The sequence below is a fragment of the Bipolaris zeicola genome (assembly GCF_000523435.1).
Source record: "Bipolaris zeicola 26-R-13 unplaced genomic scaffold scaffold_8, whole genome shotgun sequence".
In the NCBI taxonomy this organism is placed as follows: Eukaryota; Fungi; Ascomycota; class Dothideomycetes; order Pleosporales; family Pleosporaceae; genus Bipolaris; species Bipolaris zeicola.
This window is the reverse complement of record NW_006912057.1, coordinates 61,965-78,135: the sequence shown is the minus strand read 5'-3', so window position 1 is coordinate 78,135 and position 16,171 is coordinate 61,965. Positions and strand designations below refer to the sequence as shown.

Here is a 16,171-nt window from a genome sequence, read left to right as displayed (position 1 = left end):
GCCGTCAGCTTTGCGCCCTTACCAATCAACTCACTATGATTCTAAAACGTGGCTGTGTACAATGTGCTTCACAGTGCTGGCCATGACGACCTAGGGACCGTTTGATAATGTATCTTTCTAGTACAAAGGGTTCACTCGCCGTAGTAGTGTAGTATTTACCACTCTCTTGCCACTTTCACTTCTCTTCGGTGGAATGCCAGACGCGCGCACACGTGTGCACGTGGCCAGCCCTACAGCAATGCCGTTAATCCCTGCCACCGATCTGCAAGCTGAAGCCAAAAACACCGAAATTCTAGCGCAGGAAGACGGCGATAACGACAGCGATACTTGCAGCGAATTCGAGACACAAAAGACACGCAAACAAATCCGCAGGGAAAAGAACGAGCAAAAGAAGAGAAAACAGGCAATTAACCTGGCTGCCGCGATTTCCAGTCTCGACATTGTTCAGACTCAAATACCACACGCAACCAGCGTCGGTCCTGACTACCTATTTCCTCCACCACAACCGCCATCTCAAAGCCGCAAAGAAAAACGCAAAGAAAAGAAACAAAGACACGACTCCGCACTACCCACTCCCACTGACACCGACGTCGAATCCACCGCCCAACAAACCTCTCACAACCCACCAAAGCAAACACACCATCTCCCCACCCTCCCACAGTCTTTAATGGCGAAACCCGCCGCCCAAACCGCCTACCCCCTCCTAGTCGCCTCAATCGGCAACCCAGGCCCCTCCTTCGCCAACACACTACATTCCGCCGGCCACATCGTAACCTCGTACCTTTCTCAGGCCAAAAACTACACGCCCTTCCAAAAAGGCCTCTCAGGTCTCGTATCACGGCCGCAAGCCACACACCTCGCCTTCAGCCTCACAGGATTCCGCCGCGTCCCCAGCGACCGTGACATCTACGAAGACTGGACCTTCTGGCAATCCGCCAGCCTCATGAACGTGAGTGGCAACGGCGTCAAACGTGCGTACAACGAGTGGTTACGGGACATTCGCCGGACGGCTGGGGACAACGCATTGCAGGGACGGTTGGTGGTTGTGCATGATGAGTTGGAATCTGCGCTGGGGAAAGTTACGATTAGGGATGGGGCGACGAGCGCAAAGGGACATAATGGGATTAAGAGCTGTCAGCAGCAGCTTGGTGGGGTGAAGTGGTGGAGAGTGGGTGTTGGGATTGGGAGGCCCGAGAGTAGGGATCCGAATGTTGTGAGCAAGTATGTGTTGGGGAAGATGACGGCGTTTCAGAGGGATCAGGTGGAGAAGAGTGCTGTGTCGGTTTTCAAGGCCTTGGAGGATATTTCTGCGGGGAAGAAGTAGATGGTGCTGTTGGAATATGCATAGGATGGTGTTTGTTGTTGGCATTTTTTTGAGGCGTTTGGGGCATGATACCCAGTTAGATGTTAAATGAGTGGATCGCAATGTTTGCATGGAACATGGAATGAACGAATGTAAGATGGATTTTGTAAGCGAAAAGCATGCAAAGGTATCGTGTAGTCTCCAAAATAAAATACCCCTGGTGTAAAAGGTGACTCCAATTGACAAAGTGCTTGCCGCCAAAACACAACAGAAAGACAGGCCAAAGCATAGTGAGACGTGCGCCGCCAACTCCAACTCCACAATTAAAGGCATGTATCAACACTTCGTAGCAGCTTGCTTCCTCAGTTTCCTCCTCTCCTCTAACCTTTTCCTCGGATCCCGATCACGGACTTGGTTTCGGTCGTTCTTGACATTTGTGGATCCTTCTGCATGACGTGTCGTGACCTTGCTATCGTCAATTTTGGGGTCGGTACGGGGTTGGCGAGAACTGCTGTCAGTACTCCTCAACGCCCCATCTTTTGATGTGTTGTAGTTGTGTTTGGCTTCCTTTTTGGGCTGTGATGACGTTGCTTCGAGCTCTGAAATATGGGTAGCTTCTTGGGTCGCACGGTCTTTTCGCCTTTGGGGTTCCGTCTTTTGCTCACTCCTCTCTGACACGACGGCCTTTTCTTGAGATTGTAGTGTTTCTGGTTTCCTGTCGTTTGAAACCAATTTTGATACCCGGTTTTTCTTTGGTGGGGGATTCCATTCGGACCTCATGTACGGTTGGTCTGTAGAAACAGGCATAGCCATCTTGTCCATTTGCCCTATTGAGCTGTCGTTGTGCACATCCAGCCAAAGGTCGTCACTGGGTGGTGACGGCATCGGTAGTGGACTGGACGGCTGGATCGCGGCCATCGATTTAGGCGTATGGCTCTCTTTCGTTGGCTCAGATCGATGAATCTTCAGAGGTGACTTTAGTGGTTTCTCCTGGTGAGTCGATGCAAGCGCTTTTTCCAGGGTAGCCTCAAAACGACGGGGTGACTTTTCCAGTGCAGAGGTTTCTCCTTCTGCAGTACCGAATCTAGAAGGGATGATTGGTCGATTCAGTGTATCAGGAATAGTACCGCGGCGGACACGACGAGACATTGGCGATGTGTTCTCCTTGGTAGAGGATGCCATGCTGTTGGATGGGGCAAACGAGGTATCCAGGTCCAGTCCGCGCAAAGGAGGCCGTGAAACGTCTTTGGCTCCATCTTCGTAGATTTCAAAGGGCGTCTTGCTCGGTGGGAGTCCTGACGAAGGTACAGTGCTCGAGCCTTCCAGGACTGCCAATCGCGACTTGAGGGATACAATCTCGATGCTTGATGACATATTTTCCGACATGGCCTTGCGAAGGCGCTCCTGGAGGTCCTTGTTCTGCTGCTCCAGTTCCATCTCACGCTGCTTATACCGCTTGCGCTCCTGTTCCAGTTTGGCCACTAGTTCGGTTACTTCACCATCTTTCTTCATGGCGAACTTCTTTGCAAGTTGTTGCTTGGCGATGACCTTTTTCATCTCCTTCTCGCTCTTGTCCGCATAGCTCTCATACTGCTCCTTCCAGTATTTTCCCGACTCAGAGCGCGGAGCTCCTAGATCAATTGTAATGTCGCTATCGTCTCGTGCTTTGGGCTTTTGGCCTGATTTTGGCTGGGTAGTCGTGCGTGCGTCTAGGAGGGCTTCTGTGAGGCGAGTGCGCGGCCTTGTTTCGCTCTCGGGGTCGAGCTTCAACTGCGTGCCAGGAGTCCAAGGGCTCGGAAACTTGCCTGGGCAGTCGTTGGGTATTCCGCTCCTTCCAATGTTGCCGCGCTTGCCCTCGTTGTCCACCACTTGCGAGCCAAATGACACTTGCTTGCGCCCCTTGCTGGCGGTGCCTGGTGTCATAAGGATGCCGCCCGGCTGTTTTGACGGCGATATAGGCGGGCCATTCTCCTTGGGCGCTGGCAGCACGAAGGCTTTGGCGTTGGCTGCGTCTATTTTTGCCTTTCTCTCTATTTTCTTAGACACATCGTCGGCGTCCTCGGGCGCAGGCGTTCCGAATATGGCGTGCTTGAAGGCCTTTACGGCGAATTGATGAGCCGGTGTTTCTGGTGGCTCAATGAAGGTGGACTCGTAGTTGTTTTCTTTTATTGTTAGCAGATTTCGGCTGGCGCGCACGACAATGTGACGAACCAGGCTGCAGGTCCTCTATTACGTTAGTAATACGTGGACCAGTAATCCACGAAAACATGGTGACGTGACTGTTTGAGGGCGGTGTCGGGGCTAGGGTATGGAGAAGGAGGAGGTGAGGAGCAGTAGTGGTGGTTGTGAGGGTGGTGGTCCCGGCTGGCAACAAGGATGGGGCTTGTTTGGCGGCTTGTTTACTCGCTGAAAACAAGGACTTTGGGGGGCTACCAGTCAAGAGACCCAACGCAATACGAGTCGCACATGAATGAAATAGGCATCAAAACATTCGAAGATCCTATGCGACCACCTCGAAGCTCGTTCTCCTAAAAATTCAAGTTGGGATGGTGTTGGTTGGGGCTCCTGCCGTGGTCGAGGCACGGGGAAGTCGCGTCTGGCGGCTCAAGGTGTGCCTGCAGGGATGACGCGGAACGGTCCCAGGATGGCGGGGCTCGCCAACATATCGCCCCCACCGACCGCTACTTCATACCTGCGCATGCGCTGGCCGCAAACTTTCTACATTCCGTCATACCCCATCCCCTATCGCTGCCGTATTAACCACTCGAAATGTCTGCAATGTGAAGGGCAGCAGCCATGGCTGCTAGTCTGTCCGTATCCGTCAATACCACATGTATGACGGCCCATTCAAGCATCCACCAGTAGCCCACTATGGCACCGCCTCAAACACCAAAGAACAAGAAACAAGCACACCATGCATCCACACCCCAGTTCACCGATGACACGCGGTCGGCGGGTCCCGTTGGGGACATGCCACGTCCGCTCACCTTGCAGCCCTCCGAGACCTATGAAAAGGCTCAGGAGGATGAGCGCGAAGTCCTAAAGGCTGTTTTTATGGACGATTATGAAGAATCAGAAGCCAAGGGTGCATGGAGTGTACGTACCCAACCCCCCATTTAAGGACCATGCCACTCCACCCCTTGTCGGCTCATCCTCTAACTTAAAGCCAGAAAACTACTGATCGCGTATTGCGCGTGAAACTCACATCCATTTCAGATGAAAACATATTCGTTACACTCTGTGCAAAGATTACAGCTACTTACCCTAGATCGCTACCCGAATTGACTTTGGAAGATTGCAGCAGCTTGCGAAAATCCACTTGGGATAAGCTCTATGGCCTACTGAAACGCCGGCCTCAGGAGCTGGTCGGAGAAGTCATGATGTACGACATAGCGACCGGGATCCAAGACATACTTGAGGATGAGATTACAGTCCGCCAAACCGATGGAGCCTACGAAAACCTGGATGCTGAACGAGCCATGCAAGAAGCGGCTGCGGCCGAGCAGTTACGACAGCATGAAGCTGAACTCCAGAGGAAGAGGGATGAGGAGAAAGCGCAAGAGGAACGGCTTTTGCAGCAAATGGTTGGTGATGAGATGCGAAGGAAGGAGGTGATGGCGAAGCGCAAGAAGAACCGCGCCTCAGTCATGACCCCACCACCAGACTTTCCCAACGGGGACGGCGTCAACTACATCTCGTTTGATAGAACCACTTCCATCCAGCACGAGGATACTACGATTCAGTGCACTGCAGTTGAGAATCCGCTTCCTTTCCGGTCTGGGCCTCTTACCGAACAACTATTGGTCAAGCCCATGGGTACGCCTATAGCACTCACGCTAGTATTGAAGCGTGCTCGAGTCGGTGGTGGAAATGCTGCTGCTGACCCTGGGCTGAAAAAGGCTATCATGGCGTTTGAAGACGAGATGGAGGAGATTAAGCGGCTGCGACAGCCTGCTATAATGACAGTGCTGGACTTCAAAGTGGAGAACATGCCAGACGCTGGGTGGGAAATCAGCATCCTGATGGAACACGCCGACAGAGGTTCTCTGGGCGAGAGACTCGCTGATGATGGGCCGCTCCAAGTCGCAAGAGTTCGTTCCTGGACTATCGAGATACTGGAAGCGCTGGACTTTTACCATCGAAACGGCGTAGTGCACAAACGCCTTCACCCTAACAATATCCTGCTCAAGAGGTCTCCAGGTGGCGGAATGAGCGTACACCTGACCGATGCTAGCTTTCAGGACTCTTTGTATCGTTTACAAAGCTTCTCCAAGGACAGACGGACGACAAAGGCCCCACGTACATTCTACTGGATAGCTCCCGAGTTGTCCCAGGATTTGCAGCACACTCGCAAAACAGATGTGTGGGACATGGGGGTTGTCTTCCTCCAGATGCTATTTGGCCTCGATGTACCAGAGAAATACAACTCCCCAAAGGACCTATCCGATATCCTTGGTTGCTCAGAATCACTGCAGGAAATACTACGCAAATTCTTCAAACCGGATCCCAAGAAGCGACACTCTGCTTTTGACCTTATCCCCTCCGAGTTTCTTCGCGACGACGTCGATGTCTATGAACGACCACGCACTCCAGTACGATCTAGGAATTCGTCAACCTCACTGGGTCGATATAGGCTACGGCGTGAGTCTTCTTCCGGTATGGTTCCAACATACTCGCGATATTCGAATGACTGGGTCGAGCAAGGTCGGCTCGGGAAAGGTGGATATGGTGAGGTTGTGAAAGCACGCAACAAGGTTGATGGCCGCACTTACGCCATCAAGAAGATCAAGCAAAAGTCTGCTGCTGCATTAAGCGAGGTTCTCTCCGAGGTCATGCTTCTATCTCGGCTCAACCACAGTTGCGTAGTGCGTTATTACACAGCATGGCCCGAGGCCGAAGCGGACTACGATGATGAATACTCTGGATCATCAGATGGCGATGATTCTGATTGGGGTTCGGACGTTTCCCCGACCACGACTACGACTACGACTGATGGCGGGATTCATGGCAAGAGTGGTGGCGGGTTAGATTTCATTAGCTCCAGCGGGTATCCCAAGATTGAATTTGGATCTGATGCAGAATCGGATGAAGATGTCGGCGCTGTCATCTTCGGATCAGACTCAGGTCAGTAGATGATTTCTGGCACTTTTTCTCCAGTACTGTACTAACCTACCACAGAGGACGAGGGTTCCGCTAGCATCGGCCACAGTCCACCGGGAATCAAGAGACGCACGCTATCCGACTCCAACCTTTCAAAGTCAAGATCGATTCTGTACATCCAGATGGAATTCTGTGAGAAGCGGACGCTTCGTGATCTCATTCGTGGAGGATTATACGACGACCCAGAAGAGTACTGGAGACTGTTTAGGCAGATTCTCGAAGGCCTCGCTCACATACACGGACATGGCATCATCCATAGGGATCTCAAACCGGACAATGTATTTATTGACTTGGCTAAAATCCCCAAAATCGGTGATTTTGGACTGGCCACCAGCGGACAATACCAGAGGCCGGACGCAAAATCCTCCGGTGACAGCCATAATGGCGGTGACATGACACGAAGCGTGGGCACAGCGCTTTACGTAGCTCCAGAGCTAAGCTCTAGTGTCACTGGCGACTACAACAACAAGGTGGACATGTACTCGATGGGCATCATCTTCTTTGAGATGTGTTTTCCTCTAAGGACTGCCATGGAGAGAGACAAGGTCATTCGATCATTACGCGAGCGGAAACATGAACTTCCCCCGGAGTTCGAGGCTCCTGAGAAAGCACTCCAAGGAAGCATCATCAAATCCCTTATCAGCCACCGGCCGTCGGAAAGGCCCAGCTGTACTGAGCTCTTGAGGAGTGGTAAAGTACCTGCTCAGATGGAAGATGAGGCTGTTAAGGAAGCCATCAAGGCTCTTTCCGATCGCAACTCTCCTCACTATGCGAAGATGATGGCTGCCCTCTTCTCGCACAAGCCTGACACACAAGCAAGAGATTATGCCTGGGACCTCGGCACAGCTAACCAGACAATCAAGGCGAACGAGGTGCTTCTACAGAACCTCGTCAAGGACAGATTAGCTATGATCTTCCGGGGCCATGGTGCGGTGGAGATCCAGCGCCAAGTTCTATTGCCATGGTCTGATCACTATGCCAACAGCAGTGTCGTGAAGCTCTTCGATCCTTCTGGAACCCTTGTTCAGCTTCCTTACGATCTCACATTGCCGTATGCTCGTAGCATCGGTCGAGGAGGTGGTTTCCTGGAGAAGACATTTACAATCGGTCAGGTTTACCGTGAAAACTACACTGGAAGTGCTCCGCGTAGTAACGGTGAGGCAGACTTTGACATTGTCTCGTATGATGCGATTGATCTTGCTCTAAAGGAATCAGAAGTTCTGAAGGTTGTCGATGAAATCATCGACGAGTTTCCTTCATTCCGATCAACACAGATGTGTTTTCACCTTAACCATGCCGATCTCCTAGAAATTGTCATGGAATTCTGCAGGATTCCCGCTCCAAAACGCACGGCAGTCAAGGCAGTTCTCAGCAAGCTCAACATATTGAAGAACAACTGGCACTCTATCCGCAATGAGCTGCGTTCTTCCGACATCGGTATTGCATCAACGTCGCTGGACGACCTGGCAAGATTTGATTGGCGCGACACACCCGAAAAAGCCTTTGCAAAGTTGCAGCGACTTTTCGAGGGAACAAAATACCTCGAACGAACGCATTCGATATTCCGACACCTTTCCTCCGTAATCAACTACATGAAGCACTGGAATGTGAAGCGGAAGGTCTACATTAATGTCCTCAGTAGCTTCAACGAGAGGTTTTATGCTGGGGGTATACTGTTCCAGTGCCTGTTCGATACCAAGCAGCGAGAAGTGCTTGCTGCAGGTGGAAGGTACGACAAGCTGATCGAAGAATATCGGCCAACTGGCTCTAGTCACGCGCATCCGCTACCTGCATATCATGCAGTCGGTGTAAACCTAGGGTGGGACAGATTGGTTAACTCTATGGCTCGATACATCAAGAAGCCAGAAAAATCAATGTTTTTGAAGAAGCAGGCCGACGACGACACCCCATCTTTCTCATGGATGCCTCGCCGCTGCGATTGCCTGGTTGCCAGTTTTGATCCAAGCATCCTTCGAACGACTGGAATCAAAATGGTATCAGAGCTCATATCTCACGGCTATACGGCTGAGCTTGCCATCGACGCGCATTCTATTGAGGACATACTCCGCCACTATCGAGACGACAGACACAGCTGGATTATTATGGTCAAGCACGGCGTCGCGCCAGATAAACCCGAGCTCAAAGTGAAATCCATTGCCAAAAAGGAAGACACAGACATGCACAGTTCCAATCTCCTTAACTACCTGCGCAACGAGCTTCGCGACAGGGAGGAACGGGAAGGCACAGCAGCTCGTCAAATCAAAGTTCCAGCACCAGCTCCCAACAATAAGTCTGACACCACGAAAGCCAACGTCGACGTTCTCATCGCCCAACATCGTTCGAAGAAGTCGAATAAGTGGTCCATTGTAGAAGCTGCACAATCGCGTTCCACGGAACTCCTTTCTGAATTCCAATCGGCACCCATTGCTGCGATTGAATCAAAGGAAGAGGTCATGAATCTCCTCAAGGAAACCCGACTCAGCGATCCGGATTCCTGGCGCTACTTCATTCAGAGAATGCCGCTGGCGGAGCGAAAATATCTCCAGGAATTACATGATTTGTTGTTAGGGTATAGGGCCAAGTGGGTGGAAAGTAAAGCGAATGGAGATGGAGAAGACGCCGTAGGCAAGGCGTTTGTGTATAATTTTCGTACCGGCGGATGTTTGTTATATGATTTAGAGAGTTAAACGAAAGAACCACGATAGACTATCAAGCGTGGTAGAGATTAATATACGTTCTCACTTTTTCTTTGATAGCCTGGTACATGTTCTCAGGTCATTTGTGGATTTGTAAGCACTATTCCACCGACTCTTCTGCAAATACCCAGATAAAGAACTACTCAAAAAATTCACCTTACCATAATCCATAAACCGCTACTAGAAAAAATGCACACCCCCTTTCACCCCCTCCTCACTCCCCACCCCCAACCCTTCCAACCCCCTTTTCAACCTCGCACCCATCGCCTTCCCATACGCCTCATGATCATTCATATCAGGCATCGCCACCTTACCCGTTATATCCGTGCGTAGCCACGCCACGTCCTTTCCCCCTTGTGCTGTGTCGCACGCCTCTTTTATCTCTGCAAACATGGCGTCGTTGAAGCCGCCGCCAAGCACGACTGCTACGGGCCGATCGGGGCTGGTGGGGGAGAGGAGGGGGGGTATGTTTGTTTTTGCTTCTTCGAGGGAGAGGAAGGTGTGGGGGACTGTGGGGGGGGGAGGGGAATTGAGGTTAGTTTGGGGTATGTATGCGAGGGTTGCGGTTTAGGAGTTGGATGTAGTAGTAGTATATAGTTTTGCTTTTTTGGCTGTGTTGTTTGATAAGGGAGGGGGGGGAGAAGAGCGACTCACCATGATACTCTGGTGCCACGCCTTCGCGTACTACTTTTGCGATCTGAGGGGTTCGACCGCAGAGAATGAAGGGGATGGGTCGTGTTGCCATGGCGGGTTTTTGTTTCGTTGCTGATCGTAGAGTTTCTATGAGAGATGCGAGGGGTATGTTAAATAGTATGGCGGGGGTTCAGCGAGGTAAGAATGCGGGTTATGGTTGTACTGAGTGTCAGGATAAGAGACACAATGCTCAGCTTACGGTATGACAGTGGTGGTGGGCTTGGGTTATGCAGGTGTATGCTGTAATGGGTGTAAAGTCCGGCGCTAATTGTGGTTAGCTCCGAGTTGAGTTGTTGGGAGGGTTCAAGGCTGGGCGGACATGAGATGTGGCTTTTGATAATTGGTAGTGCTTGAGATGTAGGTTTCCCTCTTCTCAGCTGGTTTTGGCAGATCAATTACTCTTTTCAATTTTCATGTAGCATCTTGCTGCCTTGGATAATTACAAGGTCGTATTGGATTAGCATGTGATCAACTTGCAATATAAAGTCAATACTGTATGACGATTCTAGTAATATCAGGGAAGCTGTGAATCTAGCAGCTAGAGCCATAACACCTGTTACGTTGAAGATTCTTAGATTTGTTGACTTTGTAGAAGCTAATCGTCATGTTAGAGCTTTAGATATTCCTTAATACCCCTAAAGATCCAGCATTTGTGTCTAATGCTATTTTTTCTACACATCCGTATGTGCAGATATTTGATATCAAATAAATTATTTCGACTGGATCTCTGATACTTGCCCTGACCCTACGTTACTTGGGCACTTAGGATGGAAATCTAGCATCCGTGCGGATCTAGTCACAACGACGCTTAATCTCTGTGGCAGGTGATAGATGTAGCCAATCTATCGGGGTACTGAAAGCGGGATTCTTTAAAAGTGCCCTCCCCGGTTTTTAATCTTGCTACCTACATTGCAATATTTCAGACGTATCGCTACTGTGTCTTCTCTTAACCTTACATAGAAGTCAGATAATACTCATACACGAAGGAAGAAAATAAAATTCATTCAAGTCTGAAACAAATATGTATCTTCCTACTCAAGCAAGCTACTCCCCATTGTGGAAGAAAGAGAAGAGAAAATGTTCAGCTCTATTCTATGCAATTGCCCTGATACCTTTCCTCTTTCCCTCTTGCTCAGCGCATCAAAAACGGTTTCGTAAAGGGGTATATCGCTTTCCCGCATCAAATTCAAGTCCAAATCCAATCCTCAAAAAACTCAAAACTTTTCCCAGTCCCTGCTCTTTATCTTCTCCATAGTTATAGACAATCAATCCAATCCAACCCGGACATCTAGATTGGATTGGATTGGGTTGGTGATCCAGATCGATTCGGATTGTAGTCCGGATTGATTGTTGACAAATATGTCCCTCTCTCCCTCCCTTGGAAATCCCAAGAACTCTCATAGCCCTAATTCTTCACGCCACCAGGAGCCCCACACCCATAACTCGCCATATACGCAGCATTAACACTGCGATGGTGCTCACTAGCATGCCTCTTGACACCCTCCCACATCTTCTTGATGCTGGTGTTGATCTTGTGTTGTGTCTTTTCCTCGTTCTCGCGTTGTTGCTGCAGGGCGACAAAGTGGTGGGCGTCATGGGCGGAGTCGCATGAGGCGCGACGGGAGTGGGCGGCTGGGGTTGCGGGGATGGAGGAGCTGGGGGTGGAGTTTGTGGAGCTCATCTTGTTCATGGAGTATGAGTAGGTTTGGGTTGGTGATTTTTGTTTTGCCCAATCAACTTTCAGATAGATAATTGTAGTAACGTGGTGTAGACTTGATACTGATAAACTTGTCGATGCTATTCTATGCTTGACTCTCTCCACGCTCTTTATATACCCCCAAGAAAACTCCTCTATCGAGAAAACAAGGACAGAAAAATTTCTCAAACCCACACACACCAACGCCCCAGATCGTGAGACCACTACACGTGCACCACCCACAACGCCTTGTAGAAAGGTGGGTCAATTACACGCCCCCAAGGAAAACCCATAGCCTAGCACCACAAATGCCATATTCCAGAACCAAACGTCAAACGGCACACCGCAAGACGTCACAATTAAGCCTCTCCACCCCCAAAGTGCCCTGACTAACTCCCACTTCCAGCACCCATTATACCGCAAAAAGCAAAGCCATCACCGCATATTCCCCAATACCAGCCTAGCTCCCGCGTCGAAACCGGCAATGTAGTACAAAATAAGAACATTCGGCTTGTATCGGCTCAGCCTCATCCGACTTTTTTTCATATACCGCAAGTGGTACCCACTACATAAACATGGTAGGAGCTGGGTTTGACACACGAGTTACCCTTAACAGCCATTTCGTGTGTCATAGTCTGTAAAAAAATCTCGTGGTTGAATGGTACCTGTTTTTTTGGCCATGTTGCGGCTTATTATTTTTTTGCCGCTCAGCACATGTAACCTGATGGAGGCTCAACAGAATTCGGCGTTTTCGCCACGTGTGAGATGGAAGGGTAATGGCGACATGGACACGTGGGATGGCGAGAGGGGTGGAGTGGAAGGCGTGCTAGGGAAGTAAAACAGTTGCTTGGACTGCCAAAATACGGATGAGGTGAGTATGGAGAAAAAAAAACGTCTAAGGTTGCGGTATTGCTTCTATTATGAAATTATGGCGATAAATCGCACCATCAGATATTCAAAGTATGCTTGCCATGACGCCATTCTATGCAAATGAATGCGGAAATAGATGCTGGAGAACCTCATCAACTAGTGCTGTGCAGCAAACGACCTACTCTCCTTGCTTCTTCCGCTGCCGCTACCGCTTCCATATGTCACACTGCTATCATCGTCGGAGTCGAGACCTTCCAACTCGAACTCGTCTGCACCTATTGTCCTACGATCCACTCTGCTGTAGCCAGCACCGTCGCCACGTCCGTTTAGATGAGGCGCCTCGTCATCAGCTTTGTCGTCCTGTTCCCAGGCATAGACTGCATACAAGTGAATGAGCATGTTCACAACTGATGTCATGTTAGCTTACGAAGACACGAAATGACTATGAAATACTTACACAGGAACAGCAGGAAAGCAATGCTGAACAAAATCAGCACATACGACACATGGGTGACATTGGCATCAGAAAGAAGCTGCATCTGCTCTTCGGTAGCACCCATGAACATGAATCCACCAGCCATAAGCAGGAACGGCGTCATGTACTGGAAACTGTTGGGGTCTGAGCCATCGGAAGTGACGGATGTCCTGTCCTTGAGCACAAACGAAATTTCAATGATACGTGCAGCGCCCGCAGCCATCAGGGTGTATCCAAAGACGGTATGAATCATAGTCGAAAGAGGCAGATGCTGGGGGTGCGCCGACATGGCCCATCCAGTCATGAGAATGACGGTACCCGGGATCAAGTTGCGCTTGGGCTGTCCATTTCGCTTTCGGCTGAGCCAGATACCGACCAGACCGGCTGCCCACCACACAATGCCCATGGATGTATGTTGAAGGTCGTTGTGAACCCACGGGTGTCCCCATCGGTGCTCGGTAAAGGTGTTGACACAGCCCCAGGCGGCAATGACAATCGAATCAAAGAATTCCTGGCTCCTGCCTGTTCTCCGCAGCCACATCTGTCCAACCAAAAGCAAGATCAAGAGAATGATGCCGTATGCGATGAAGGCACTACCCATGATGAAGTGAGCCAGGCACTGTCCGGTATGATCGGCCCTGCAGAAACCCAGGGCTGTGATGCCTCCGAAAAGGAATTGAACCCATGTTATGACTGGCAGAGCCTTGCCGACCACTCCGTGCACCTTTACTACCACTTTGCGAATCTTTCCGTTGATGCCTTTCTCGAGATGAAGCTTTAGGTAAACGCCCATTACAATCTGGGAAATCAACATGAGCATGATGACGGGAACAAATCTAGCGTGGATGTTGTCAGGGGAAAACTGTCTGCCACCATGGTGGTGAGCTAGGAAGTATCCGATGATTGCGAGGATAGAGCCGAGTGTTTGTACGGGAACGTGCCATTTGGATCGTATTATCTGATAGAGATGTTAGTTTGACCTTGCTGTGTGCATGCGGAAGTCAGCTATCGTACGCCCAAGACCATTCCCGTGGGGAAGATGATGCCCCACGCGAGCGACTGTACCAAGATGTGTGTCCATAGCACCGAATCCTGGCAAAGGTTAGCTAGTACCCACAACACACCGTTCCTTGGTAGCGCGTACAATCGGATCCTGGGAGACGGCATCTCCTTGCTGTATTTTGCTGACTTCGTGGACGTGTGCGGTAGCCATGGTGCTGCAGAGAAGCGTGGCAACGGCCACTCTTGTTGTGATAAGGCCCATGTTGTCTATCGCGCTTCAGACGGCAATTCTGGTGGCGCGACTGTGGGTTATGAGGATCCTTCGCAAGACGTGGAGAGTTTCAAGGCGACATCAGGCGCGTATCAAGGCAGAAGTTGGGGGGAGATGACCCTGGGCCGCGATTGTTCTCGTGCTGATGCAATGCGTCGTCGTAATTTCCAGTTCACGTGAGCCGGCGGACCCCTTGATTGGCTTCCGCCGTGCTCCGTCCGCCAACCACAACAACTGCGACCAACGTACACTCGTTACGCCCCTCTGTAACTTTAACATCAGCCAACATAGCTATCGACAAGAGCGTCACAGAGATTGCTGACTCGGACGAGGAGCTTATCATGTCTTCGCCTGGTGTTGGTTCATCTGATGTGGCGGATAAGCTTCACGCCATGGCCTCTGCTGCGCCTCAGGAGCCCCTTCAGGACACGTACTGCACTTACCAAGCTCACCCACAAGACAACGCCAATACGGCTCCACTAAGCACCGTTGGCTTGGATCTTGATCGCAACGGCGCTTCAGTCGATACCGATGCATCTGGTACTGACCATACTGACGTGAAGCCCCAAGACGCAATGCTTCCACAAGAGGAAGGAGCAGCACTTCAAATGAGTCCTCATGAACGAGCCGCCCGCGCGCATATGGACCCCCTGGGGTTTGCACACGGAACCCTTCATGCCTCAGTTGCGAACAGAAGCACGGTGCAACCGGGGTCACTAGCGGGGGAATCGCGGTCCATCAGTGCTGCACCAACTCCAGACAGCACCTCTCCGCCAAAAGATGCTTGCCCTCAGTCTGCTCGAGACATCTCCAGTACATGTCAACCGCAAGCTCCCCATAGACGAACCGTTGTAGTAGGAGATGACGTCATATGTGACATTTCATCGCAGCCCAGATTAAACGACGTGGACCAAAATGCAATCCAGAGTGCAGACATGATTTATCCAAGCGAGAGCGCAGTCCGTTCTTAACCCGCTCGTCCTCCCGTGTCCTTGCTCACACAATTTAGGTGCACAGATCTCAAACCATGGGTACACCTGACACGACAAGTATCTCTGCAGTAGTAACCAGCTCCTCAAATCCGACTACCCCAGGCATCACAGCATCAGCCTTATCCGCGCCCAAGGACATTGGCGACGCTGATTTGCATCCCGACTTTGGTGAAATCCAAGGTGGAAAACCACAAATAAGTACCAGTGATTGCAGGCCAAGCAGTCCTTACCATGAGTCAATAGTCAGCGCGCAAGAGTCCGCCCCCTTCACACCGCAAGTTCAGCCCTCGCAAGAAAAGCCTCAGGATCCAAGCTCCGCACTTCAACAGGCATCACAACCGAAGGACCCTGAAAGTCATGATCTCAATGCGAGTGGTGCACCCTGTAACTCCACTTCCGAGTCTCAAGACCAACCGACTACGGGAGCTTCGCCGACAGCCGCTACGCGGAGGAGCCCGTCAGGAATTCCCCAGGAAACCATTCTATCGGAGTTGAAAGCGCACAAGGCTGCCCTATTAACTTCTCTGCGTAGTCTCCCGGCGATTCAGGTTCTTATGGAAGAAATGGCGTCTTCTGACGGTGGCGCAGATGGACGGTATGACGAGCCTACTGACGCGGACGTTATGGCCGCAGCGAACAAAGTCGTCAAAGAACACATCAAGCTACTGCATGAGTATAATGAATTGAAGGACGTGGGCCAGGGTCTTATGGGTCTGATCGCCGACCAGCGGGGTGTCAGGATTGTGGAGGTTCAAGAAGAGTTTAGCATTGATGCAGAAGACTGATTGGCCATCATGTCTTGAATATTTTCTCATGGCCAGGAACGGGTGAGTCTGTATTGACTCGTGAGAGTGGCGGAAAAAGAGACCACCGGACACATCCCTCCGGAACCTGCTTGACTTGTATTCCGTTAGTTCTCCACGTGGGGTCAATCATCTCAGCTCCTTTTGCTCAGTGACATTGCAAGTCTACTGGTTCATTTCGTCGGGTAGGTCTACTTTGTCGGATAGGTC

The 16,171-nt window shown here is 50.8% G+C and overlaps 7 protein-coding genes across 7 annotated transcripts; 3 read left to right on the top strand and 4 right to left on the bottom strand.

Moving 5' to 3' along the window:
* Window positions 1-193: 193 nt before the first annotated feature.
* On the top strand, window positions 194-1,324 carry COCCADRAFT_83773 (uncharacterized protein; the record flags this gene model as incomplete). Its single annotated transcript, XM_007709439.1, has 1 exon — window positions 194-1,324. The coding sequence occupies one exon, from the start codon at window positions 194-196 to the stop codon at window positions 1,322-1,324; it is 1,131 nt and encodes a 376-aa protein (XP_007707629.1).
* Window positions 1,325-1,639: 315 nt separating this feature from the next.
* Window positions 1,640-3,572, bottom strand: COCCADRAFT_32748 (uncharacterized protein; the record flags this gene model as incomplete). Its single annotated transcript, XM_007709402.1, has 2 exons — window positions 1,640-3,465; window positions 3,515-3,572. The coding sequence occupies 2 exons, from the start codon at window positions 3,570-3,572 to the stop codon at window positions 1,640-1,642; spliced, it is 1,884 nt and encodes a 627-aa protein (XP_007707592.1).
* Window positions 3,573-4,174: 602 nt separating this feature from the next.
* Window positions 4,175-9,150, top strand: COCCADRAFT_83891 (uncharacterized protein; the record flags this gene model as incomplete). Its single annotated transcript, XM_007709438.1, has 3 exons — window positions 4,175-4,399; window positions 4,474-6,427; window positions 6,482-9,150. 3 exons carry the CDS (start codon window positions 4,175-4,177, stop codon window positions 9,148-9,150), a joined length of 4,848 nt encoding a protein of 1,615 aa, XP_007707628.1.
* A 189-nt stretch (window positions 9,151-9,339) lies between these two features.
* Window positions 9,340-9,904, bottom strand: COCCADRAFT_83854 (uncharacterized protein; the record flags this gene model as incomplete). Its single annotated transcript, XM_007709437.1, has 2 exons — window positions 9,340-9,668; window positions 9,814-9,904. 2 exons carry the CDS (start codon window positions 9,902-9,904, stop codon window positions 9,340-9,342), a joined length of 420 nt encoding a protein of 139 aa, XP_007707627.1.
* A 1,353-nt stretch (window positions 9,905-11,257) lies between these two features.
* On the bottom strand, window positions 11,258-11,533 carry COCCADRAFT_83969 (uncharacterized protein; the record flags this gene model as incomplete). The annotated part of the gene is made up of 1 exon (XM_007709436.1): window positions 11,258-11,533. One exon carries the CDS (start codon window positions 11,531-11,533, stop codon window positions 11,258-11,260), a length of 276 nt encoding a protein of 91 aa, XP_007707626.1.
* A 1,041-nt stretch (window positions 11,534-12,574) lies between these two features.
* Window positions 12,575-14,157, bottom strand: COCCADRAFT_83847 (uncharacterized protein; the record flags this gene model as incomplete). Its single annotated transcript, XM_007709435.1, has 4 exons — window positions 12,575-12,825; window positions 12,876-13,851; window positions 13,908-13,985; window positions 14,038-14,157. 4 exons carry the CDS (start codon window positions 14,155-14,157, stop codon window positions 12,575-12,577), a joined length of 1,425 nt encoding a protein of 474 aa, XP_007707625.1.
* A 350-nt stretch (window positions 14,158-14,507) lies between these two features.
* Window positions 14,508-15,943, top strand: COCCADRAFT_1086 (uncharacterized protein; the record flags this gene model as incomplete). Its single annotated transcript, XM_007709363.1, has 2 exons — window positions 14,508-15,125; window positions 15,176-15,943. The coding sequence occupies 2 exons, from the start codon at window positions 14,508-14,510 to the stop codon at window positions 15,941-15,943; spliced, it is 1,386 nt and encodes a 461-aa protein (XP_007707553.1).
* Between the last annotated feature and the right edge of the window lie 228 nt (window positions 15,944-16,171).